This window comes from Microtus oregoni, unplaced genomic scaffold (genome assembly GCF_018167655.1).
Source record: "Microtus oregoni isolate MIOR12 unplaced genomic scaffold, Mior012 000163F_ref0000286, whole genome shotgun sequence".
NCBI lineage: Eukaryota > Metazoa > Chordata > Mammalia > Rodentia > Cricetidae > Microtus > Microtus oregoni.
In genome coordinates this window covers 535,600-562,526 of record NW_024544818.1, presented here as the reverse complement: position 1 = coordinate 562,526, position 26,927 = coordinate 535,600, and the positions used below count along the sequence as shown (strand labels likewise).

General features: G+C 46.9%; 1 protein-coding gene across 1 annotated transcript in view; it reads left to right on the top strand.

Annotated features, from left to right (window-relative positions):
* Positions 1–8,349, top strand: part of LOC121445187 (NHS-like protein 2) — a 96,406-nt gene extending 88,057 nt beyond the window's left edge. Inside the window, exon 5 of the mRNA XM_041647192.1 lies at positions 766–8,349. Coding sequence (XP_041503126.1) covers positions 766–1,087 — 322 coding nt within the window. The 3' untranslated portion in view covers positions 1,088–8,349. The remainder of the gene's footprint in view (positions 1–765) is intronic.
* The last annotated feature ends 18,578 nt before the right edge of the window (positions 8,350–26,927 follow it).

Here is a 26,927-nt window from a genome sequence, read left to right as displayed (position 1 = left end):
TCATTATAATTGCAATTGCTTTCCCATTTTCTGCTTAAAGAAAAACTGCTGCCTCTGAGCAGCCGCTGGAATTGCAACTGGAGATTCAGTTCAGTACCTACCTACGTATGTGAGCACAGTCTGGGGCCTCACATCTCAAATTCACTGATATCTTTGGTTGAAGCGGGGGAGGAGGGGAGGACCAGGTGCTGAGAGAGGCCCCTCGTCTCCTAGCAACTGCTTGGCCTATTGTGTCTCCATCTGCTGCCTCACAGCTCTATCTGCAGAGAGAGACATTTAACCCTTCATGGAACTTCTTGTACCACAGAATTCTGTCACTAGGTGATACAGAGCACCGGACAACATATGAGAGCAGGGACTCAGGCAGAGGGGGAACAGAGGTGGGCATTGGGACATGAGGCAGGGGCTTGTAATGAGGTACCTGGATCCACGAGCCCAGTTACTGGAGCTGGAGCAGCAGCTCAAATCAGTTCCACATCCCTAGCTGTCTTGATTCAGTCACTGAGCTCCTGGTCTTGACCCTTTACGTTTGTTCTTGATCTCAGATCTGAGAAGGACTGAACCTGTAGCATAGGGCAAGTGACTCTAGTTGTGGCCATTGAAAAGCATGTGGGGAACAGAGGGGCCCCCAAGGGGCTTGGGAGCACGGGGCTGTCATATGCATGATCTTGAGCACATCCCTGGTTGTCAGTTCTTCAGAGCTTTGCTAGCTGTCTGCTCCCTGAATTCCCTGACTTCGCTCAGACCAGTCTTTCCTTCGTTTAGGTCCAAAAGAAAGCTCCTGGGCTGGAAAGAGCCTGGGGAGGGCTTCCCAGGCAGCAGACCCAGCTCCCACTCACCAGTGAAGAACACAGCTGATTCTCCCACCACTGAGTCTGCTGCTGCCACAGGGGCAAGTGGCAGTGCCTGCCTAGACGCTGGCAGAAATGATGATTTCAAGGCCCTGCTCCAGAAGAAGGGAAGTAAGGCAACTCCTAGGACCCGCCCCTCAGCGGCTGAGCTGCTCAAGACCACGAACCCTCTGGCTCGAAGAATCATTGCGCAGTTCTCAAAAGACTATGAACCCACTGAAAGCCCCAGTACCTAAGCCCTGCTTCTTATTCACTAGGTCTGAGGAGAGCAGGGGAAAGATAGAGGGCTTCAGAAAGGGACCAACCACAGGAATGACAAAACATTCTGTCTTTGACATTAACTCACACTCTGGACAGCAGAGAGGCCAACACAACACACCTGCGTTCCCCAGGCACTCTGATAGGCTTCAGGCCATCTGCGTTTCCATGCTTACCATGGCTGAACATCGGTGTTCTTCTTAGATTCTCCCAGCGTTGTCCATTAAGAAGAGATCCTCAGATTTGAGAGCCCGTATGCCACCTTTTTCAATGTCCTGGCTGTTTTGTCCATTGGCTCCTGTTGCTGAAAGGCACGGTGGGAGAATAGATCGGGGACCTTCCAAACCAGGGCTGGGGACAGAGGCACCAATCCCACTGCTGATTATCTCCTCTCCTGGGGTGGCTTTGATGGCCCTATGTGAAGACCCAGACAGACACCGAGGCCTCCTCAACCCCAGAGAGAACTCTGCAGGAGGCGTGCACTAATTTCAGCATGGGGTTGATTAGATGGCTTCTGTGGTGCAAACATGAGTGTGACTGTCTAAAACTCCATGCCTTTTTCAGTTTGATTGTCTATGCGGAGATCAGGGTGATGAGTTTCAATAAACTTCTAGGATTTCCCCCCTCCCCCATTAGCTAGAAAAGATGGGACTGGGTGGCTTTGGCTGAGCCAAGCTCTGCAAACGAACGGGACATTTGTTCGCTTGCATCTAGCCAAGGTAACTCGCATGCACGCCTTGAGGTCTTTCGAGTGTCTGTCAATGTGGGTAGCCAGGATCTGTGCCAAGCTCATGTTGTAGACTCCAAGAACTCTCATTTCACTCGCATGTAACATTCATTACAGGAAGTAATTAGGCGAAGGACTGGCATCATCCGAGGCTCCAGAAGTAGAACGGAAATGTACCTTGCCCCACACCGTTCGATTCAGAGTGTGCTTTTTGTGGTTCTTTGGGTTTTGTGTCAAGGAAATCTGACTCTGTTTCAAAGATCAAGAACCTGTAGACTGAAAAAGATCTACGTGAAATCAAAAAGACAGCCCATAATTCAAGAAGGCTACGTTTTGCCATTTAGGTACTGCTGTTTGGCCAACTTTCAGCTTGCCGCGGCAGGGGGGCGGGGGGAGCAGCTAGGATAAAGAGGATACTGAAAGAGTTCCAAAACAATCACAATTACCCCTTCCCTTCCAAAGGCAACAGGCACAGGCTGTTCTTGTCAACTCGACTTTGTAAGTATTGCAAGAGCACCTGCTCTCCGAGAGCTGAGGACAAGCTGAGCAAAGCACTGAACAGAGAACCTGCTGGCCAGTGTTGGGAAGTTCTTTGTCTTCTGCCCCCAAAGGGCCCAAAGGAACTGAACTTGTAGTGTGCTTTGCAAAAACAAACAAACAAAAATGGGCTTTGACTCATCGCCCGCACTCCCTGCCCTAAAAGATTCCTTGCTCAGTCTCCCGGAGGAAGCAGTAAGGAGTCCAGGGACAAGCATATCTCCATTTTGATAGGTCACACTCCTCACCAATGAGAAGCAAACTGTTAGCTCTACTGCCCACACTCCAGCAAGGCAAAGTGGCTGCAAAACTACCCCGAGTACTGAGAGGACTCGGGTCTCTGGCGTAGAAATCCTAGGCTGAGGTCCTTGCTTGGGTGGCTCTAGTTCCGATTGGTCTAATTCTAGACAAATGGAAAGAGCTCAAGCTCGCCAGCTCTCTTCCAGCTAGCACTTCCCTCTCGGGTCTAGAAAGAAGCCACTTAAATAATCAACAGTTAGGGGAACTCTGAAAGCGCTTAAACCATTTAACATGAAGATCTTCTAAGCCAAGTTTCATGAGTCAGACGGGAATGCGGGATATACACTTTGAACCACCGCACCTGGGAGATGGAGACAGGCAGACTTCTGTGAGTTTGAAGCCAGCCTGATCTACATAGGTAGTTCCAGGAAGCCAAGGCTCCATATTGAGACCCTGACTTCAGTCTTGGCCTTGGTTTATACATAACTACCACACCTGACTTAACTCAAAATTCCAAAAGACAGAGGCGTTCTCCTCTGTAGGAAAATGAAGGAGTGGAGTGCCCTTGCTTCTGCCTATCAGGAGAAAAAGTTCCCTGGGTCTGCTCCACAGAACCGTTATGAATCAATCACTGAATTCTAAAGTTTGAGCATATGAAACTGTATAGGGCTTGCTACTTTTGCTGATGATTTATTTGAAGTGTCTTGTTTGTTCCTTCTCATGGGTTTGGCCTCTCCCCTCATCTTGCTACCTCTGGAGGTTCCCCCCAAAAGATTCTAAACTGAATGCTTAGACTGCTTGAGGTTGTTTCAGTGACCTGAACCCCTGCTCTCCTCTATACGACTCTGTATGCCTGGAATGTTTAGAACATTTCCTCGTCACTATGACCCCCAGAAGCCCAACTAGCACAAGAGATTTGGGGCAGAGACTTTACAGTCAGAGGAAACACTTTGGACTGGGAGTAGTCGTTCTGTCCCTCCAGGCTTGGCAGGGAGTAGACCTAGTCCTACGCAAACAACCTGATTGTTAAATAATAATAGTAACTAAAAACAGTCATTGATTAGCACAGCACCAAGCATCTTTCTGAATACTTAACCGCTCTCCTGTCCCTATTATCATAATCTCTCTCCCCTGAGGACAATGTGTGCTGCCCAGGAGGCTGGATTGGGAGGGGGACCCCTTTCAGGAAAGTCTCAGGGAGGTTGCTGAGGCTGCTGTGACACACGGCACACGGAAAGAAAGAGAGGGACCTCTAAGGATGGCACACACAGTGAGTCGGGGGGAAATGAAAGGGGGTTCAGGTGGTCAGCCTCTGCTTCAGGCTCTTCCTATCCCCTTGTTTTCCTCCAGCTCCAGCCCTCAGTGGCAGGTGGCCCTGTTAGAAGAGCTTTGGTCCAGTCAAGGGTGGGGGGAGACCCCCCAGAGGCAGTTAATGTGTACCTACGTGCTTTGCATTTGGTGGCTATGTATTTGTGGTTCAGATGTGAGTGCCAGAGAGCATGTTGGTCTTAATACAAAGGCTGGCTTTGCTTGTGGATCCTCCCCATTGCCTGTACTATTGGCCTGCCTGGGCCTCTCTCTCCCTCCTGGCTCCAGCTTGTCTTTCAGTCCTAACACCCAGGAACTGCACCGAGGAGACCAGCAGCTCAGCCACAAAGGAGTCAAGGCCTCAGGCAGCCAGTTCATTCACAGTAGCCTCACGACCACAAGGTTGATCTGGAAAAAAATGACCTTGAATGTACAAAGACGGGCAAATCTCCAGGGTTCCCCCAACAAGCATTCTGCCTGGCATCTACGTCATCAAGACAACAGAGATCCAGTTGTCATCTCTGTGTACCTGTCACTCTGAGCAGATCTCCCCAGGCACCCGACCCCCTCCTCACCTCCGAACCAGTCAGGAAAAAGACTCGGTACCACTCAGTGCTCTGTTGCTCACTACTTCCGCCCTCTGTGTTTGCCAAGTCTGTGGCACAATGGTGAGCTTTTCCTTTGCTATGATTTGCCAGGGCCAGGATTAGGGTGAGGCGATTGGGGAGACGCCCACTCTCAAGGCCCCCGCCAGTGCCTTACCCTTGCCACGGCCCTGTGATTTGCGCTCTGTAAAGTAGTATGAGTTGCTCTTTCTTCCTCTGAGTGTAGTTCTGATTTGGGGGCAGGTTTTGCGCCAAATGTTTTCTTGCTGTTTTTCCATTGGTTGCCAGCAGCCTTTGTATGCGTTAAAGAATCTTCAGTATTATCACAAACATTTCAGCTGGCAAGTTAGCGCCCCGTTCAGGAGGAGCACGAGGGCCAGAGAACTTCAACAGGAAGTTGAGGTCTGCCCGTGTGGCCTTCTGTTTGCTCTTTCTGCTCCCTTCTCCCTTGTAGTCCTTGTGGCCCAGCACCGATTCTCCTCAGTGCCTCCTACTTCGTTCTCCTCCTAAGAAAAACATGCTCTCAGGAAAGGGATGAATTCATTGACTCTGAGACTGGGAGGCTTCATGCTACCTTTTTCGAGGGTTGCTTGCATTTTAACAGGGGAACAGCCTTAAGCCAAAGGAATGAAGTCCTTGCAGAATGTTAGGCGTCACCTAGTTGTACAAGTTCTTTTTCACCGTGGAAAGACCAGACTCCCTGACAGCTGACTCCAGAGTATAGAACCTCTGGTCTTCTCCTGGAATCATTGGAGTTAGTAGCTGCTGGTCAATTATCTAGATAACCCTGTGCTATTTTCCTACCAAGGGATTCTGAGAAAAAGCTACTTACAAGCCTCTGAGAAGGCCTAGATCAAGCACTCCTATTGTACATTAACATGTTTGTGTAAACGGTATTAATACTACTTACCACTTAGGTAAAAGACACAAAGATTTAACAAGTTTGTGAAGTGTGTCCTGTTTGTGCAAGGTGACTCTACCGAGTCCACTTCTTACCGATGTCAGTCGTCCAGTATCAGTGGTGATTATTAAATTGCGTGGAGGCCTAGTTACTAAGCACAGGCCTCCACTACCCCTCCTGCCGTTCGTCTCTGTGGTGTGCTATGACTCCAGCTTGGTGTGAGAATGAGACCTTTTCTAAAGCAGAGCCCCAGTCCCTAATGCCTTTGCATGTATTCAGCTCTAAGTGACCAAGATAGGAAGGATTTAAGAGGACAAGCGAGTAGGAAAGAGGTACAAAACAGTGCCTTTGTCATAAGTCAGCAGACAGTGTGATGACTTTCACGTGACTTGAAACAAGCAAGTCAACTATTTTAAAACACTTTGAAATCAGTTTGTAAAGGACTATGGTTGCGAGTGGTTTTTGAACACATGTTGGAGGCACTTTAATAAGTTTAGCAAAAAAGAAATTTGCCTAATGAAGACTGTGTGAAATAAATATATACCTTTGTTTGGTAAAGGCCCAAATCTAGGCCACTGGTTCTCAAAGGATGGTCTTGGAATCACCAAGAGCAACATATGAGAGAAGGAGGGGGAGAGACAGAGAGAGAGGTGTCACACCTTTTAAGTCCTCTGAATCGCCAGAGCCACGCCTCTCTGCAACAGGTTACCTTTCTGACCGTTAGTTACAGTTAGCAGTCCAATCTCTGGCAAAGAAGCATGTCTAGCATCTTCTTGCTCCGCTACACATTTGTCTGGCATTAAGAAAGTGCCAGATTGAATCAGGCCCATCTGGCCTGGTTTGGGATTTTAAAATAGTAACAACAACAACAAAACCTGTGGTGGTGGTGGTGATGGTTGCATTTGGTAGGACCAGTCCTTAAATGAACGTCCTCACCGCCGTGATTGTTCTCTAGGAGGGCTCTTGCAGAAATGGATTTGCTTCTGAGGCTCTGCCCGAAGGCTAAAGTGTGGCATTTGATAGTAGTGATCCCCCCTACAGGGAAACAAACACCTAAACCAGAACAACCAGTTAACCCCTCTCAGCCTCTTTGTAATGCTAAGCTTTATAGAAATTTATTCCGTATGTGGTCTTGAGATTTTCTATGTCCAGTTTTATAAAATGTTCTGCATGCCAATACAGCATTGTGGTCACGTCAAAGCCATTCCTCCTCCGTGTGTGTGCTGGTGAAGAAATACCAACATGTATGTTCTGATGTTTTCTGATCAACTGTAAATTACATTTTCATTAATTTTTAAATGAGATATATTTACTCTGGCTAGCAGTTAAAATTTTATTCTTTTTCTTATCTTTCATTGCTACTTTTTTCTACTGACTCCAAGGCTTACTTTGGGAAGAGAATTTCTTATTTCTAGATTGTTGTATCTCTCTTATTTCTATATTTACCTATAATCACAGAGTGTAAGAGCTGAAAGGGACCAATCTCCCTCATTTCATAGAGGAAATTAAGGCCCAGATGGGTCAAACGGCTTGCCGCAGGTCACACAATGAGTCTGAGGCAGGGCCCAGCCTCAATTCTAGGTTGCCTGCCTCTGGGATGAATGTTTTATCATTTAAATCATTATATTTATGAAGGACCCATGACTGGCTTCTACTTGTCTGGCTCATTAATTTCCCAGGTATTTCAGAGAAAAAAAATCTATATGCTTTAAAAGGAACGCTTGTTCTTCAGTTAATGAATCCAAAGAAAATCTGGTTTTTAGTTTAGAAAATCATTTCCCTCCATGTTTGCTATCTGTGCCCTACTTTGTACAGTGGATGTTTCCCCTAAAAGCTGTGGGAGGATGAATTTATATAGAGCAAATTTCCTTTTTTAGTAGGAAAGCTTCCCTGTGTAAGGGAATCTTCTAGGGGCTTTTTTGGAGAAACAAAACTAAACAGACCCCTCTTGTCGTTTGCTCCTTTAGGTCTTTAATTACTTATTAGTGTGATTTTTTTTTGTACTTGCTTTTATTTAAAGTAGGGCAAACCAGTGTTAGCTTTCCTAGAATTTACTAGAACCTTACCTTCCTAATCTTTTTGAGAAATCTTTAGACTGTTATATGCTTATGAGCTATTCAATTGTATTCTAGAAACTTCACCTGACCTGACATTTTGCCAATCCCTGGGCTCAAATTCCATCTCTATCTGATCAGATAAGAACAAGAGTTCCCTAATCAGTACTTATCTCTACATATGATTTCTTTTCCAGAACATTCTTTGCCCAGTATTCCTTCCTGTGCTCTTACTTTAGCCATCTCAGGCCTCTTTCCTAAATCACACATACCTCACTGTCCTGTGCACTTTTGGGCACTACACCTTGAGGGCCGGGCTAGTCATCCTGAGCAATATCTCCAGTTACTTCCATGTGCCCATTTCTCTTGGATCTCTTCTGGTTTCCCTTCCTAGACTCAAAGGCTTCTCTCACCAGAGACTGCTGGGATTTTCCCATCGTTTCAGGAAATCAATGAACTTCCCCTTCAAAGGGCCTGAGAGAAATTGTTTTAGTCTTTGTGGGTCATCTATGGTTTTTGTGGCAGATTCTTTCTTGTGGCTGATTGTTCATTCACTCGTTTTACACCTTTGGAACATCTGAAAACCATTCTCAGCTCACAGACCATGCAAGGCTGACCCCCGATCCACACTACCATTTTTTGACCGTCCCCATTGTGAAAAGTGGACGAGGGCTGGCATGAAAAATCAGCACGTAAAGGTGTCTGCCACCAAGCCTGATGATCAATGGGATCTAAGTTTGAGTGGAACCCACGTAGTGAAAGGAGAGAACCCCTGCAAATTATCCTCTGACCTCTGTAAGCATGATACACACACACACACACACACACACACACACACACACACAAATAGATAAATATAATACTAGAAGACGGGTTTTTGTTTTGTTTTGTTTTGTTTTTGTTTTTGTTTTTCGAGACAGGGCTTCCTCTGTAGCTTTGAGGCTTGTCCTGGAACTAGCTCTTGTAGACCAGGCTGGCCTTGAACTCACAGAGATCTGCCTGCCTCTGCCTCCAGAGTGCTAGAAGCCACCACTGCCAGGCTTCTAAGAAGGTTTTTTAGGTTGAGTCTTGTACCAGAGGCTGTCGCTCACTGCCTCACATACGCTGTACCATGAAACCGGTCTGCTCACATCAGGACGCGAAGAGGTGGCGGGGGGGCTGCATGTGACAGTCTTTCTCTATGTCCCACTGTCACTAATTATTTTGATAGAGAACACCTTATTTCTAGCCCATTCATTGTGCCTCTATTTGCCCAAGGTTGGGGTAAGGTGGTAGGAATGTTTCCTTAGGTCTTTTGTCCTGTCCTTGCTCTCCCTGTCTTGGGCCATCTGGTCATATCCCACACTGCTGTCACCAGTTTAGGGTGCTGTCATTCAAAAGTCTGATAGCATACACCCTAAGAGTCCAGTTCAGTTTACAATTTCCTGGAAAAACCACCAACTTCCTGGTTCCACAGCCTGGTTTTAAAACCCATAATACACACATATCTCTGTCCTAATACAATTGAGACCTAGCACTAGACAGCATGGAACCCCAGCAAGGAACCTATGGGGTACAGGAAGTATCTGTGCCACAGTGTCTCCAGCCTCCTGAATCCCCATCGGCTAAAGTGCTTCATTGCATCCCTCCAACCGATGGGCATCCGACACATCACATCCTGTTTCCTTCACTTCTCCGGCTACCCTGCTCTCATCCCACTCTCTCACGCTTTCAGAAACTGGAGTTCAGATTCACAGTTCTCACACTTACCGTGTGTGAATTGCGGTGTACTGCGAAAGCGTGCACCTGTGTGCGTGTTTTCTGCACCTGGCTGTGAATCACACCTGAGCACATGCACCATATATACAGCGCTCTCACTGGTCCTCTGGTCCAGGACCAGATCTAACGAAACTGGTCAAGGAAGGAAATAGCGGGGGATCCTGAGGCATCTCTCTTCCTGTCCTCTGAGAGCTTCTTCGCATTGGCTTGGGCTGGCTCCTCTCGCATGGAGCCCTTTAAAGAACTCCTCTATGTCATTCCTGGGCAGGCAGCATCCACAGAGCCAGGAGATTATTGCATGTGGACTCAGTTACTGGGACAGAAGTGTCATCTTTTCTAGCTCAACAGATGCACGTCTCTGGCCCTTTAGCTTAACTTCTGTCATTTGAGCCCAGGGATCCACTCATTTCCTGAAACCTAAATTTTCAAACATCAGACTCGAGTAATTTTCAGGGTTTCCTTTTTCAGAGTTCCCATGAAGTGGTTCATTTCTGCCTTTTCTTTAGGGTTTGCAGAGTTAGGAAGGGAAGGAAAGGAGGGCTGTGCCTTGGACCCAGAAGCAGAGCAAGGACAAGGAACAACCTATTGTGCAGCAGACCCCATAGAGTTGGGTAGAGTTAGTGCTGCAGTCCGTGCTCCCGGGTCCGCTGTGCCCTGAAGACAATTCCAGGTGGGAATGTGCAGAGTGATGGGCTACACTGAAAGGTAGGGCTAATGCCCACCCCCAGGGATGGGACTACGTCTTGAATTCCAACTCCAGGAGAAGCAGTAACTAGGAGAGATGGCAAACCTTGTCTTTGGAGAATTCCATCGCAAACTAGAAGGGAGTCCTCTGTGGGGTGATATTACAAAGGTGGTTTCTTGTGTTTCTTTTCTTTGGTTGTTTTGTTTTGTTTCTTTCAAGATTCCTTACTGGCTTGCTGCCAGCAATTGAACTGTGTTCTTTCTAGAGCTAGAGCTGTTTGTGTCTTCTTGGAATAAACTTTTTCTGTTAAAACCACCTTCTGCTTCCTCCCTTGCTTGTGCTGCACAGATCAAAGCCCCAATTCAGGAGCAGGTCCAGTTCATGCTTTGGTTTTACTCGCCACACAAATGGCACTGAACCAACCCGTTCGACCCGTTCACAACATGTCAACTATGGAGACAAGTTTTGTGAAGCAGAATGTACTCAAGAAGCAGGAAAGGAGGGCAGATGTCCTCGGATGTCAAGGGGCCATTCATTGGGCATCTGGCACAAGCAGGGAGTCAACAGAAGCAGCCCTTCAGTGCTGGAAAGACCGTTATCATCATACGCACACAGCTAAGGGATTAGCCATAGCAGAGCTGGTAGAGACTAAACGCTCGGCTCAGCTGCAAGGCCTCCAAAATCAGGGTTTCTTGTTCGTTTTCTGCTTCCGATCAATCCCAGGGCTTTACATAGGCTAGGCAAGGACTTTACCGCTAGGCTCGAGTTCCAGACCTAAAACAGTGATTGTTATGTTCTACTAAAGCCATAAGCTCGAAAGTTTACTCACGTCTTCCCTCAGTTTCATGAGGGGCTCGCATACATTGCAGTCGGTGCTCACAAACCCTGAGAACACCCAACAAACAAATGACCCACAATATCTTCAGAAGCATGCCCAGATGGATATACCTTAGGCCTAAGGGTATCTGGGTGGGTGGTTCATGTTCCGAGACTTGCTCTGAAGGACGCAAGTCCAGGCACTCACAGAGATGGCAAGAGCCATAGATGTGTACAGCACTGGGGATTGGGCCACATTGTCCCTGCTTTGTTCTCTGGCTCAATAGGGCCACGCAGCAAGGGGGACTACAGTGACTAACCAAGAGCCAAATACCCAGACCACATGTGACCCAAGTCACTTCTGCTTCTCAAAGAATGTGGTCCCACCATGCAACTGTGTAGGAACAATCAAGTCCCACCTGAAATGAACATTAAAGCCAGACATGGTGGCACAGGCTTGGAGACCCATCATTTGGGAGGCTGAGGTAGGAGGGTCCCAGGTTCAAGGCCAGATTGCATAGAGAGATCTTGTCTCCAAACAGCAAAAAAAAAAAAGAAAAAAGAAAGAAAGAAAGAAAGAAAGAAAGAAAGAAAGAAAGAAAAGAAGAAAAGTAAAGGAATTTTTATTACCTGGCTTATCTTTATCTTTCTTTTTTTTTTTTCTTTTTCTTCTTTTGAGTTATGATCTCACTATGTAGCTGTGGCTGGCTTGGCTTGAAACATACTGGGTAGATGAAGCTGGCCTCAAATTCACAGAGATCCAACAACCTGCCTTTGCCCCCAAGTGCTAATATAAATTTGTTCTTTGTCTTTGAAGGCTGCGGCCCTTGCAGCTCCACATCTCTGTCTTTTCCAGAACCCAGTGCGAGCTTATGTCGCCTGATGCCACCAATTTGCTCTTCCTACAAGATACACCAGAACTACAAACCACTTACAAAGCCAACATGGCAAGGGAAGGGGTAGGGCTACCCTCGGCTTGAGGCTAGAAGGGCCAGCAAGATGGCTCTATGGGTAAAGGCCTACCACCAAGCCTCATGGATGTGAATTTGATCCCTGGGACCTACATAGTGAAAGGAAAGAACTTCCCCTTGCAAGTTGTCCCCTGATAGCTGTGTGTGCCCTGTAGCTTGTACACCCCAAGCATATGGACTGAGGCCTGTGCGGTTTGGGTCCTGGAGTCCTGACGAAGGTATCAAGGGCCTGAGGAAAGGACTGAGACATAAAAACAAGTACACAGAGGATAGAGCCGCACGGGATTCTGCTACCACCTCAACCGGACTTTAAAGCTTTTATTACACACAACACAGGGGATGGGTTGCCTAGTCTTGGTAGGAAGTCTCTGCAAACAGTTTCAGGCTTTAAACATCCCTAAGAAGGAAGCTGGAGTTGCTAGTCTTTGCACACACTGATCTATCATTCATAAACACTCATACTCGGAGTACAAAGGAAGCTTCGCCATCGCAGTAAACCAAACAGGAAAGGCTTTGCCACTGTCATGGGGCTGAGGCCTTGGAGTCCTTGGCATGGCTGTCTGTCCCCATGATGACATTACACAGAGTTGACAAGAGTGCTTGCCTAGTATGTGCTAAACCCTGGGATTAATCCGAAGGAGAAAATAAACAAACAAACAAGAAACCCTGATTTTGCCAGGCAGTGGTGATGCACACCCTTTAATTCCAGCACTCGGGAGGCAGAGGCAGGCAGATCTCTCTGGGTTCAAGGCCAGCCTGGTCTACAAGAGCTAGTTCCAGGACAGCCAGCGCAGTTAAACCCTGTCTCAAAAAACCAAAAAAAGAAAGAAAGAAAGAAAGAAAGAAGGAAGGAAGGAAGGAAGGAAGGAAGGAAGGAAGGAAGGAAGGAAGGAAGGAAGAAAGAAAGAAAGAAAGAAAGAAAGAAAGAAAGAAAGAAAGAAAGAAAGAAAAAAGAAACACTGATTTTGGAGGACTTCATTCTTTCAGGACTTTCTCTGCTCTTCACATATGTACAACACACACTAAATAAAATCTAATTTAAAATAAAAGCTTTATAGAATTGAGGTGATACAGACGAGGAGGCTGGACTCATGACAGGTACTTCCTTAGTGGGACCTTGCAGTTCAGTTCAGCATCTGGCTTTCGCTGTGGTAGCCTCACAACTCCTGTGGCCACCGCATCAGGAGTTAGTGATGCTTTTAGGGATTCACCTTACTGAGCAATCTCACCGAAGGCAAGTCCTGGCAGAGTAATTAGGGAAGAGAAAGAATCCCCTGGGCACAAGGCATGTGTGCACTTCCAGACTAAATGGACTTATAAGCATTTCATTGGAACCTTGCTTGCAGTTTCAGAGGGTGAGTGCAAGCCCATCATGGTGGGGAGCATGGCAGCAGGCAGGTAAGTGGGGCAGTGGAGTAGTAGCCGAGAGCTTACATCTTCTCTACAGCAGGAGGGAGGGAGGGAAGGAGGGAGGGAGGGAGGGAGGGAGGGAGGGAGGGAGGGAGGGAGGGAGGGAGGGAGGGAGGGAGGGAGGAAGAGAAGAGAGAAAGAGAGAGAGAAAGAGATTATGAGACTGTGCCTGGTGGCTTTTTGAACCATTGAAGGCTGCCCCCCAGTGACACATCTTCTCCACAAGGCCACATTTAGTCTTTCCCAAAGAGTCCACCCTTCGAAACCAAACATTCAAATACATTAGTCCGTGGGGGCCGTTCTCATTCTGAGCACTGCAGAGGGGGATCCAGGTGACACATTATACATTCATCACAGGCATCTTTCTCCCCAGAATACCACACATCACATAATAACCAATTCCTATTATTGGAGTCTCCTCTTCACAGATCTCATCCCGTTGACACTCCATGTCAGTTAAAGTTCATTTGATTATGTTTACAACTTTTTAAAGTTGTCGTCGACTTCTCAGGACACACACATACCAGCAACCTTCACTGGACTTGGTATGTCCCACACCCCACTAATATCCACTAGGAAATCCTTGCCAAGGGAATGGCATGGAACACAAGCAGATGGCTAGTCTACCTATTATAGAGAGCCATGAGGAAAATAGTGCTAATATCTACCAAGCGCCCGGGATGCTCCAGGCCCCACTTGCCCCTCCATTGCCTTCTTTTACTCTTTCTTCAGCACCTGTGTGATGAGCTCCTACTTACACACCAGGCACAGCACTAGGTGTCGTGCCCAGTGCTGACTCTATGCCCGCTCTCATGGAGCTTGCCATCAGCTGGGCCGTCTCTGGGCCTGGAACCAACAAGCCCACATTCCCGTTATTGCAGAGCCACCACTCCAGCTCCGTGCTCCCGTGGTTACCTCTCCTCTCCCAGCGTTCATTCTACAATGTTCTAAGCAAACATCCTGCCCCCCCTTTTTTCATCAGTGCCCATTGGAACTTCAGTTCTGGCAACTGAGAGCTTCCCTCAATACCTTTTATGACTGCCTGCCTGGCAGGCTCCCAAGGAACCCACTCCTTTTGTAGGCCTCTCCAGGGCATCCTGCCCTCCTGTGATTCTCTGTGTGTGGGGATGGAACATCCCCTGCCCAACTCCACGGCCCTTCCAGCTGTTGAATGCTGACAGGATCCACATCTTGAAGATCTAGCAGTACCACCCGCACATATCCATCCTGGGGGAATACGCATGTGGCTCCCAGAGGAACTGTCGACAGCCGCATTGCGTGCAATGACTCACATTGTACAATGTCCATCCAGAGCAGAGTGGAGCTAGCCATCGTGACACATCCCTGCAACCACAGAACTTGAAAGGTAGTGGTGGGGGAGGAAACTTAGGCCAGCCTAGACTGGAGAGTGAAACCCTCAATTTTGTTATTGTTCTTGTCGTCTATAATGGGTAAGGTGGATATGGCGAAGGGCTGCAGGAGTCCCAGCAACTCTGGAGGCTGAGGAGGATTCCTGAAGCTGAGGAGTTCAAATCCAGTCTGAGCTATATATTAAGGCTCTCAAAACAAAAGAACAAAAAAATAGAATGGAAAAATTATGAACTACTATACAAAAATAGCCACAACTACAACACACAGCAAAATCACCACAACTACAACAACACACAGCAGCATATCTGAATCATGTGAATCTAAAGCTGAGCAGGCTCAGGATGTGGCTCAGTTTAGTAGAATGCTTGCCTGTCGTGCATGAAGCCCTGGGTTCCATCCCTAACACTGTATAAAATCAGACAAATTGGTACATGCCTGTAATCCTAGCACCCAGGAGGTGGAGGCAGGAGGATCAGAAATTCAGGTCATCCTCAGCTGTGTAAGGAATTTTAGGCCATCCTAGAGTATGGGAGATCCTGTCTCAAAAAACAGCAAATTGGTGTGTATGTGCATGCATGTATGTGCATGCATGTGTGTGCATGCATGTGTGTGCGTGCATGTATGTGCATGCATGTGCACATGCACAGAAGAAGCAGGACACAAAGGAATACACAGGCTATGATTCCATTTGCATAAGGTCCAAAACCAAACAAAACTAAAAGCATTGTGTACATGAAGATACAACTATAGCCGGGCGGTGGTGGCGCACGCCTTTAATCCCAGCACTCGGGAGGCAGAGGCAGGCGGATCTCTGTGAGTTCGAGACCAGCCTGGTCTACAAGAGCTAGTTCCAGGACAGGCTCCAAAACCACAGAGAAACCCTGTCTCGAAAAACCAAAAAAAAAAAAAAAAAAAAAAAAAAAAAGATACAACTATAAGGCTCACGCCTTTAATTGCAAACAGATCCCTGAATTCCAAGCCAGCCTGGTCTACAGATAGTTCCAAGCCAGCCTGGTCTACAGATAGAGTTACAAGACAGCAGGGGCTACATAGTGAAACCCTGTCTCAAAAAAAATTTTTTAGAAGTTGATGTCAGGAATGATGTCACATGCCGGTAATCCCAGCATTTGGGGGATAGAGGCGGGAAGATCACAAGTTCAAGGTAGCCTGGGATACATAGAAAGTTAAAAAGTTGAGAAAGTGGGGGCTGGAGAGATGGCTCAGCGGTTAAGAGCACTGGCTGCTCTTCCAGCAACCACATGGCAGCCTCCAACTGTTTGTAACTCCAGTTACAGTGGATCCAACATTCTCACACAAACATATATAAAGTAAAAGCAAAATAAAGTAAAAATAAATTTTTTAAAAAGTAGCTGCTTCTACGAGAAGGGGTAAACTACAATTTACGAAGACACACGAGAGGACTCAGGATGTAGCTCAGTGGATGGATCGTTTGCCTGGCGTGCACGAAGCCCTAAATTCGATCTCCAGGACCACATAAGCCAGGCATGGTGGTGAAGGACGTGCCACCTAAGCCTCCCCAAACAAGTGCCACAAACTGGGAGCCTAGTGTTCAAATACCTGAGCCTATGGGGGTTATTCCTCCTTCATAGCAGCCCAACAAGTGTGAATTCAACGTGTGACAGGAAGGAAGGAAGGAAGGAAGGAAGGAAGGAAAGAGCAATTGCAAAAACAAGCCAAGCATGGCACACACCTATAATCCCAGTGCTCCAGAGGTTAGTGGCTTCAGAGAGACACATGGAAGGTTTCTCAAGCAAATTTCCATTTCCCAAGGGGTGGCCATGATGTTCATTTGTAACTAGTTTTATAGGTCTGCCAGCTGGTTTAGGCATGTAGCGTTTACACCTGTATTCTATATGATGTCATTACATTTTTTTGTAGCATTAGGGATAAAATGGAGCTCTCATGCACGATAGGCAAGCACTCTAGAATCAAGCTACACATGCCTTGCCTACAACTAGGAATTTTTAACAAATCAGAATACGTTTCTGAGTTACCCTGATTTTTTTTTTTTGGTCCAGTGCAGGGGAAGAAACGTGTCCCTACAAGAGAGATGGGGGAGGGGCAGCCAGGGGGGGGGCTGGGCAGAAGAAAATCAGGAAATGGGTTTTGCAGACCGCACAGAGCAGGACCAGGCCATGGCGAGCATCCTCTTGCACACTGGGAACAATAAGCTGAGACAGCGACAGACAGGAAACAATCATATTGGGCGGCAAGCATGTGGAGAGCTGTCTCCGCTCCCTAATGAGCAAATCCGCACACAATTCAAAAAACCCAGTGGTCGTGTTTTGCCAATTATTGTAGTGAAAATGAATCGGGAGGTGGAGAAGATGGCAATATGTCAGGCTGCGGAGAGTACTAAATTGATGCATGGTTACTGGTTGCTAACGCTAAATAAATACCAACCTTGAAAATCGAATCTGGCAGTATGCCCTGGGGAATTTTAAATGCTCATATCTTTTTACTCAATAATCCTACTTCTGGGATTCTATTCTAGAAAAACTATGTAAAGGAAAGAAGAGGCTATATGAATGAGTCTAGACATGATCCCCAAAGCTCACTTTTCACCCTAAACCCTGTGGTGTGGGCAGTGTCTACCTAGCATCAATACTTGAGGGTTTCATATATTTAAAGCAGAGTCACGAATTCCTTGGTCCTTCCCAGGCCAGCCATTGCCCACATCCCAATAAACAGCTATCATCCTGGCCCACACCACTGCCCTCTCCACCGGGACACCTGCAGCACCGGTCTCCCACCGCCATCACTCTAGCACCGGTCTCCCACCGCCATCACTCTAGCTTCTCTCAAGTCTGTTGCCCACACAGCAGTCAGAATAGTGTTGGGGTTTGTTTTGTCTTCTTTTGTTTTGTTTCTTAGGCAAGCTACTACAAAAGCCGCTTGCTTTGTTTTGAAATATGAGTCTCACTGTGTAGCCTATACCGACCCTCTGTTTCAGAACTTTGCTGTTGTTGTTTTCAAGACAGGGCTTCTCTGTGATGTTTTAGAAATTTTAAAGCATTCTAAAGACAGGCGCGCTGGCTCACACCTATAATCCCAGAACTCTGGAGACTGAGGTAGGATTCAGATTGAGGTTAATATACGAAAAGTTCATGTCCAGATCCCATCTAAAACTGTGAGGATTCCTCTGCTTGCCGAACAGAATGCGTGCTCATAGCCACCCTGCTTCACCCCACACTGGCCTTCTTACTCTTATTGTCCCTTGCAAACAAGGGACTCTCTCCCTCCTCCAGCCTTTGCACCTGCCACCTCCTGTCCAGAATATTCATTCTCCCTCTAGGCTTCCTGGGCTTGCTGAGAAAGGTTTGTGATCTAGCCTTCTAAACCAGGGGTTCTGTGATCTGGCCTTCTAAGCCAGGGGTTCTCAACCTTCCCAACGCTTTAACATCCTGTGTTGTGGTGACTCCCAACCTTAAAATTATCTTCATTGCTGCTTCATAACTGTAATTTTGCTACTGTTATGAATCATAATGTAAATATCTGTGTTTTCTGATGGTCTTAGGCGACCCCTGTAAAGGGATCACTCCGCCCCCAAAGGGGTCGAGACCTACATGTTGTGAGCTGCCGTTGAAGCAACCTCCCTGGCCAGCTTCCCTTATCACACCTCCTGATGGGATCTGGAGCGACTAGAGGTATTTACTTGCACGGAGCCCTGTTGTCTGTGTCTTCGAACTGGAATGCAGGCTTCAAGGGAGCAAGGACCACGGGTCTCTGGTTCAGTGCTGGATCCCCAACACCTAAGTTCCAATGTCCAAGTGAAATGAATGAATATATGTATGATAAAGGCTCTGCCAAGGTTTGCGGTAAAGAACCACTGTGATCCTGCATTGGCAAAAATCTATTAATGATGCCAGTTGAGGCAGGGGATGCCTCAGGAGATACCAGCAGAAGTATCTTTTCCAGGTAACAGAATGGAAATAACAGAGGTTCCATGTTCAGACAAATGTGTATGCTTATGTTCTGACTCTGACCAGTTGTACATCCGTGGCAGATGAAGCTGAGTCTCTGAGCTTCCGTTTCGCCATATATGTAGGTTTTATTTTTTACTTTTTTTTTTATTGTGCTCTATACAGAACTCAACAGCTTGTCATTCTAGGCTAGCACTCTACCGATGAGGTGCATCGCCAGGCCTTGAGATAGGCCTTTTTGAGATAGGGTTCCACTCTGTACCTCCGACCTCAAAGTTACTCTACAAGTAACTGGGTCTTGCTTTGAATGGAAGATCCTCCTGCTTCCGCCTCTCAAATGCTCAGATCACAGATGTGCCACCACATCTGGTTTAAATGGTCCCCTCTTCTCTTCTGCCACAGCAGGAACTCAACCCAAGATTTAGCGCATGCTAGGCAAGCGCACTGTCACTGAAGCTCACCCCCAGCCTCTCCCCACATTTAAATACAGGGAACAGCAACAGGCTTTCAAGGCAGATCCATGGACTGGGTGGCTTTGTTGGGGAGTGGGTGAAACAGGAGAAAGCCCTGGGAAGGCTAGGGCCTAGATGTCAACCACATAAAGAGCAGCCTTGAAGGAAGCAGAGCTGTAACCTGCTGCGAGAAGGGCTTTAACATTTTGTGCACTGGTGTTTTGCCTGATTGTATATCTGTGTGAGGGTCAGAAGCCCTGGAACTGGAGTGACAGACAGGTGTGAGCTGCCATGTGGGTGATAGGATTTGAACCTGGCTCCTCTGGAAAAACAGCCAGTGCTCTTAACCTCTGAACCATCTCTCCAGCCCTGTAGCTATGGTTCTTAATTGGGGACGGAGCAGAAGGAGGCCCTGTTTTATTCAGCCTTTCTGAGCGGGCAGAATTTCACCTTAACCTTTGAATCCTGAGTTCTATGGAGATCTAGATAAAGAAGTCCCCTTTGGTGGCTGTGATAAAGCTGGTGCCTGGGGAACAGAATAGCGCCCTCCACGGTCAGTGCAGCGGAACTGCTACTGGTGGCTGCAAAACTACAGTCGCTGATTAGGGCAGTAGCTGCTTAAGGGGCAGCTACTGAATTGAACGAAAAACAACAGGGAAAAATAGCAATTGGGGACTGGAGAGATAACTCAGTGGTGAAAAGAATTACTGCTTTTGCAGAGGACCTGGGTTTGGTTCCCAGCACTCACATGGCAGTTAACAATCATTTGTAACTCCAGATTCTTGAAATCCCGACGCCATTTTCAAAGAGAACCCACTTCTACAAGTAGCCTTCTGACCTTCAGACTCAAGCTGTGCTGAGCATAAACATAAATGAGTGTAAAAATGAATAAATCTTTCAAAAATAACAGCAGGGGGTGGAGAGATGGCTCAGCGGTTAAGAGCACCGGCTGCTCTTCCAGAGGTCCTGAGTTCAATTCCCAGCACCCACATGGCAGCTCACAACTGTCTATAGCTCCAGTTCCAGGGCATCTGACCCTCACACCAATGAACATAAAATAATAATAATAAAATAATTTTTTTAAAAAATAACAGCAGTTGTTAGTGCTATATAATTGAAAATAATTTTCCACATTTCCGGTGATGTGTTGTCGTCTTTTTCTCAAGGGTTTTTGCCAGATCTGTGCTTCCATCTGTCTCTGCTACATTCAGGGGCTCTGTTCCCAGAAGCCTCAGCCGCTCTATCCTGTCTCTTCGCTTGTGGCTCCTTTTAAAATCCTGGACAACATTCCTGGCCCGCTTATTTTTGTTGTTTTGTTTTGTTTTGTTTTTGGAACAGAGTCTCACACACACTTTCTCTCAGGCTGGCTAGGAACTCATTCTATCACCCAGGCTGGCCTGAAACTCATAGCAGTCCTCCTGCCTCAGCCTCCTGAGTGCTGAGAGTATGCAACTGGCTCTATTTAACTTTGACTCCATCCAGTTTCATCAACAGATGAGTTCAGTCCCATGTCACCTGCAAAAGCCCGGGAGAGCCAGTTCCTATAGGAGCCCCTAGCTGCTAAGAGAGACAGATATGTAAACTATACACAAAATCCCCGTGCATACTGTGCTGGTAGATTTCTGTCAACGACACCAACCTAGACAGATCTGAGAAGATGGAATCCTAGTTGAGAAAATGCCTCCATAAGCCTGGCCTGTAGGCAAGTCTGTAGGGCATTTTCTTGATTAATAATGATCAATGTGGAAGGACCGTACTCACTGTGGGTAGTGCCATCCCTGGGAAGGTAATTCTGGATTGTATAAAAAAGCAAACCACCTATGCCTAGCGGTGGTGGTACATGCCTTTAATCCCAGCACTCAGGAGGCAGAGGCAGGCAAATCTCTGTGAGTTCGAGGCCAGCCTGGTCTACAAGAGCTAGTTTCAGGACAGGCTCCAAAGCTACAGAGAAACCCTGCCTTGAAAAACAAACAAACAAAATGCAAATGAAGAAAACTTTAAGATACCATCTTACACCTGTCAGAATGGCTAAAATAAAAAACACCAATGATAGCCTTTGCTGGAGAGGTTGTGGAGAAAGGGGTACACTCATCCATTGCTGGTGGGAATGCAAACTTGTGCAACCACTTTGGAAAGTAGTGTGGCGGTTTCTCAGGAAATTCTGGATCAACCTACCCCTGGACCCAGCAATACCACTCTTGGGAATATACCCAAGAGAGGCCCTATCATACAACAAAAGTATATGCTCTACTATGTTCATAGCAGCATTGTTTGTAATAGCCAGAACCTGGAAACAACCTAGATGCCATTCAGTGGAAGAATGGATGAAGAAAGTATGGAATGTATACATATTAGAGTACTACTCAGCAGTAAAAACCAAGGACTTCTTGAATTTTGCATACAAATGGATGGAAATAGAAAACACTATCCTGAGTGAGGTAAGCCAGACACAAAAAGAGGAACATGGGATGTACTCACTCATATTTGGTTTCTAGCTAGCCATAAACAAAGGACATTGAGCCTATAATTAGTGATCCTAGAGAAGCTAAATAAGGAGAACCCAAAGACAAACATATAGGCATCCTCCTGAATATTAACCTTCATCAGGCAATGAAAGGAGACAGAGACAGAGACCCACTTTGGAGCACCGGACAGAAATCTCAAGGTCCAAATCAGGAGCAGAAGGAGAGAGAGTACGAGCATGGAACTCAGGACCGCGAGGGGTGCACCCACACACTGAGACAATGGGGATGTTCTATCGGGAACTCACCAAGGCCAGCTGGCCTGGGTCTGAAAAAAACCTGGGATAAAACCGGACTCGCTGAACATAGCGGACAATGAGGACTACTGAGAAGTCAAGAACAATGGCAATGGGTTTTGATCCTACTGCACGTACTGGCTTTGTGGGAGCCTAGGCAGTTTGGATGCTCACCTTACTAGACCTGGATGGAGGTGGGTGGTCCTTGGACTTCCCACAGGGCAGGGAACCCTGGTGGCTCTATGGGCTGACGAGGGAGGGGGACTTGATAGGGGGAGGGGGAGGGAAATGGGAGGTGGTGGCGGGGAAGAGACAGAAACCTTTAATAAATAAATAAACGGGAAAAAAAGGTGTAAGATGAAAAAAAGGAAAACAAGCAAACAAACAAAAAAGCAAACTGAGCAAGCCGTGAGGAGCAAGCCAGTAAGCGGCGTTCATCCACGGCCTCTACATCAGCTCCTGCCTCCAGGTTCCTGCCCTGAATTTCTGTCCTGATTTTTCTCAGTGATAGAAGCGACCTGAGAGTTGAAGAAGAAATAAACTCTTCTCAAGTTGCTTTTGGTCATGGTGTATTATCACAGCAATCAAAACCCTAACTAATACACACGAGAACATATATACACATATGTACATGTGTTCACACACACACACACACACTTAGTCTTTCCTATCTAGGAACTCTGACCCTGTTTGAATACACTTTCCCGCTTCAACTCAGTTCTCTCCAGCTTCCAGATTTGGCATCAGCAAATCCTTGCGATAAAAGCTTCTGCTGGGGGCTGGAGAGATGATTCAGTGGTTAAGAGCTCTCGCTGCTCGTGTGGACAATCTGGGTTTGAGTCCCAGCACCTTTATCTGACAGGTCACATAACTGCCTAAAACTCCAGTTCCAGAGGACCTCCCAGGCACCACCACGCATGTGTCCATAAACTCAAACCGACACACATACATACACAGAAAGAAAGAAACCTTTGTCTTTTTTTAGAAAGGTTTCAGTGTAGTCCCCATCACAAAGATGACCTCTCTGCCCTGAGTAGATGAAGTAGACACTAGCTCGATGCTGTTAGTGAGTGTGAGAGTTTAGGGTTATGCTAATGTTATCCCTGCCTCCCTGAGTGGTCTGGACCAGCTCTGACACAGGGTTTCTGTAGGTGTTGTTAGAGGGGGCACTCCTTGCACTGTCAAACACACCGTCACCTACCATGCCGCCACTCCCTTCAGAGCTTCTGTTATGGTATTAGTGAACTCTCTGAAGGAAGAAAGGCTCCCCCGCCCTGGAGACAGAATCATGTAGTCCCCGAGAAGCTCAAGCACCACCCTAGAGACTCTCTTCAGATTCATTTAATCCTCCTGAAACACCCTAGGGGACATACACTGTCATGAGCCCTGTTCTCCTGTGACTGTTACAAACACTAGGTGACAGAAGTGAGATTCCTCCAGAGACATTCTCACTGCTCTCCACAGACGCATTGATTTTTTTTTTTATTGTTTTAAGTCACCAGCACTGCTTACTACCTGGGTCACATAGCCTCCAAAGACAAGCCCAACGCCAGGTTAGAAGAAGCAAAACCCTAAGACACCAAAATAACCTACTAGGATCTCGTGACTAGATCAAGTAAGCCTCACAGGCAATTTTGGCAAAGGCATTCTGTTGAGATCACAAAGGAGTGACCCCTGCGATAGAGCTGAAAGACCCGATGTCCTGAAATACTAGCTTTGACCCTGAGCCATATTGAGATCGGGAATCTGGAATAAGATCCCTCACCCCAAGGCCAGTGATTAATTCAATTCATTTCAGGATGCTATTTCAGTGGAGCAAAGGCTACAGTCGCAATATGACATGGCTCCTTGTAAAGCCACATTGGCATTCGGCCTTGGAGAAGACCCACGAGACATACATTTCTAAAGCGCTCGTAGCTGGGGTCTTCCCTTCCTGAGACATTCCTGTGGCCTAGCTACAGACAAAAATGTTCTTGGCAGATCTCGTTATACTGTGAGCTACTTAAGTAAGCAATATAACTCCATTAGGGGCAGGGAGGAGTGTGGCTCAGTGACAAAACTTGCTCAAAACTCTGGGTTCAAGGCCCAGCAAGACAAAAAGGAAGCATTGTGAAAATAATAGGTTAGTGACAAAGCAGGCACCTTAGGCATTTTTCCCGATCAGTGTTTATTGTCAGCGTGACAGGATCTGGGATCGCCTAAGAGACAAACCTCCAGGAACCCCTATGGGGATTATTTAGACTTCTAGGCATACCTACCTATAAGGGGTTGTGCTGATTGTTGTGTGACTTAACTGAGGCGAGAACACACATCCTAAAGTGAAGGGTGTCTTGGGGGTGGAGGAGGGTCTATCAACTGGGGAAAGTGAGTTGTTCCATGATTGCCAATGTGACGTGGTCAGCTCTGTTAAGACCCTGCTGCCTTGGTCCCCCTGTCATGATGGATGATCCCTTGAAATATAAGCTAAAACGAAGTCCTCCTTCCTCGAGCTGCTTTCGCCAGGGTGTTTTTATCATAGCACTGTGAAAAGAGACTAAGATAGGGCATAGTGCAGTGTTGGCCGCTTCTCTCTCCTCAGAGGGAACTTGACAGTTCTACAGGTTCCAAATGCATGTGGCCTGAGCCAGTAAGATGAGTCAGTGACTAAGAGCAGCTGCTCTCAAATGTGGGGACCTGAGTTCAATCGTGCAGTGGGACCCACAGAGTCAATGGAGAGAACTGGCTCCCACGCAGGGTATTCTCTCATCTCCAAATATGCATACGCCCACCCACACCCACATCTACACACAAATACATAAATGTAATAAAAACGTGCACTCTTTTGTCTCACCTGTTGCTCAATCAGCAGCACACATAAATAAGAAAACACACTCTAAAAATAAGAAAACGTTCATTTAATAACTCTAATTTTAAAAAGAATAAAGTGCGACCAGCTAGGGCTGTTCGTAGAGTGCTTGGCAAGAATGCATTGCAGCCTTGGCTTCCACTCACAGCACCACATGTACTAGGCATTGTGGCGCTTACTGTAATCCCAGTACTCCAGAGGTAGGAGCCAGAGGTTCAAGGTCGGCCAGGCGGGCAGGCAGTGGAGCTGCTGCGACTGCACATGCCTTTAATCTCAGCACTCGGGAGGCAGAGGCAGGAGGATCTCTGTGAGTTCGAGACCAGCCTGGTCTACAAGAGCTGGTTCCAGGACAGGCTCCAAAACTACAGAGAATCCCTGTCTTGAAGAAAAAAAAAAAAGAGGTTCAAGATCATCCTTTGATAGTATCAAGTTCAAAGCTAGCCTGGGTGATGTGAAAAAAGATAACAAATTGCATCTCAGTCCATTTAAGTAGAGAGTGAATGATGCATAAAAACAGAAATTTATTTCCTCACAATTCTAGAGGGTGGGATAGCCGAAACTAACATAGCAGCAGCAGCTGGAGTATTTGGCTGCATCGTGTCATATGAAAGGGCAAACAGATAAATGAAGAAAAGGAGAATAAGAGGGAGGTTGCAAAAGGGCAGAGACCCTGGACCCATCCTTTAAAAGAATTGCATCGTGTGTGTGTGTGAGTGTGTGTGTGTGTGTGTGTGTGTGTGTGTGTGTGTGTGTGTGTGTGTACAGGCAGGCACTTGGACATGCCACAGTGTGAGTGTAGAGCTCAAAGAACAACTTGCAGAAGCCAGTTATCTCCTTCCACAATGTGGAACCTAGGGATGGAACTCAGATTCTCAGGCTAGGCAAGAGATGCCTTTACCATTATGATATCAGAAGGTGCCATGCAAGCTTCCAATGAGCCACATCAATGACCAATAATTCTTTTTTTTTCCATTTTTTTATTGAGAAAAGGAGAAAAAAAAAACAAGTTTCCACCTCCTCCCAGCCTCCCATTTCCCTACCCCTCCTCCCACCCTTCTCCCCCTCCTCCCACCCTTCTCCCCCTCCCCCCACTCCTCTCCCTCTCCCTCTCCAGTCCAAAGAGCAGTCAGGGTTCCCTGCCCTGTGGTAAGTCCTAGGTCCTCCCCTCTCCGTCCATTTCTAGGAAGGTGAACATCCAAACTGGCTAGGCTCACACAAAGCCAGCACATTACGTAGGTTCAAAACCCCGTGCCATTGTCCTTGGGTTCTCATCAGCCCTCATTGTTCGCCATGCTCAGAGAGTCCAGTTTTATTCCATGCTTTTTCAGTCACAGTCCAGCTGGCCTTGGTGAGCTCCCAATAGATCAGCTCCACTGTCTCAGTGGGTGGGTGCACCCCTCGTGGTCCCGACTTCTTTGCTCATGTTCTCCCTCCTTCTGCTTCTCATTGGGACCTTGGGAGCTCAGTCCAGTGCTCCAGTGTGGGTCTCTGTCTCTATCTCCATCCATCACCAGATGAAGGTTCTATGATGATATGCAAGATATTCGTCAGTATTGCTATAGGATAGAGTTATTTCAGGTTCCCTATCCTCAGCTGCCCAAGGAACTAACTGGGGACCTTGGCTTGGGCATCTGGGAGCCACTCTAGGTTCAAGTCTCTTGCCAACTCTAAGGTGGCTCCCTTAACTAAGAATTGTGCTTCCATGCTCCCCTATCCAACCTTCCTTTATCCCAATCCTCCTTTTTCCCCAAGTTCCCCCCATTCTCCCCTTCTCCCTTTTCTTTCCCCATCTCCCCTTACCCCCATCCCACCCCACCCCCAAGATCTCAATTTTCTTCCCGGCCATTTTGTCTACTTCCCATAGCCAAGAGGACAACTATATGTTTTTCCTTTGGTTCACCTTCTTACTTAGCTTCTTTGGGATCACCAATTGTAGACTCCATGACCCTTGTTTATGGCTAGAAACCAATTATGAGTGAGTACATCCCATATTCATCTTTTTGGGTCTGGGTTACCTCACTCAGGATAGTGTTTTCTATTTCCATCCATTTGCATGCAAAATTCGCGAAGTCATTGTTTTTTACCGCAGCATAGTACTCTAATGTGTAGATATTCCACACTTTCTTCATCCATTCTTCCATTGAAGGGCATCTAGGTTGTTTCCAGGTTCTGGCTATTACAAATAATACTGCTATGAACATAGTTGAACAAATGCTCTTGTCATATGATCGGGCATCTCTTGGGTATATTCCCAGGAGTGGTATTGCTGGGTCCAGGGGTAGGTTGATCCCGAATTTCCTGAGAAACCGAAACACCGATTTCCAAAGTGGTTGCACAAGATTGCATTCCCACCAGCAATGGATGAGGGTACCCCTTCCTCCACAGCCTCTCCAGCAAAGGCTATCATTGGAGTTTTTTATTTTAGCCATTCTGACA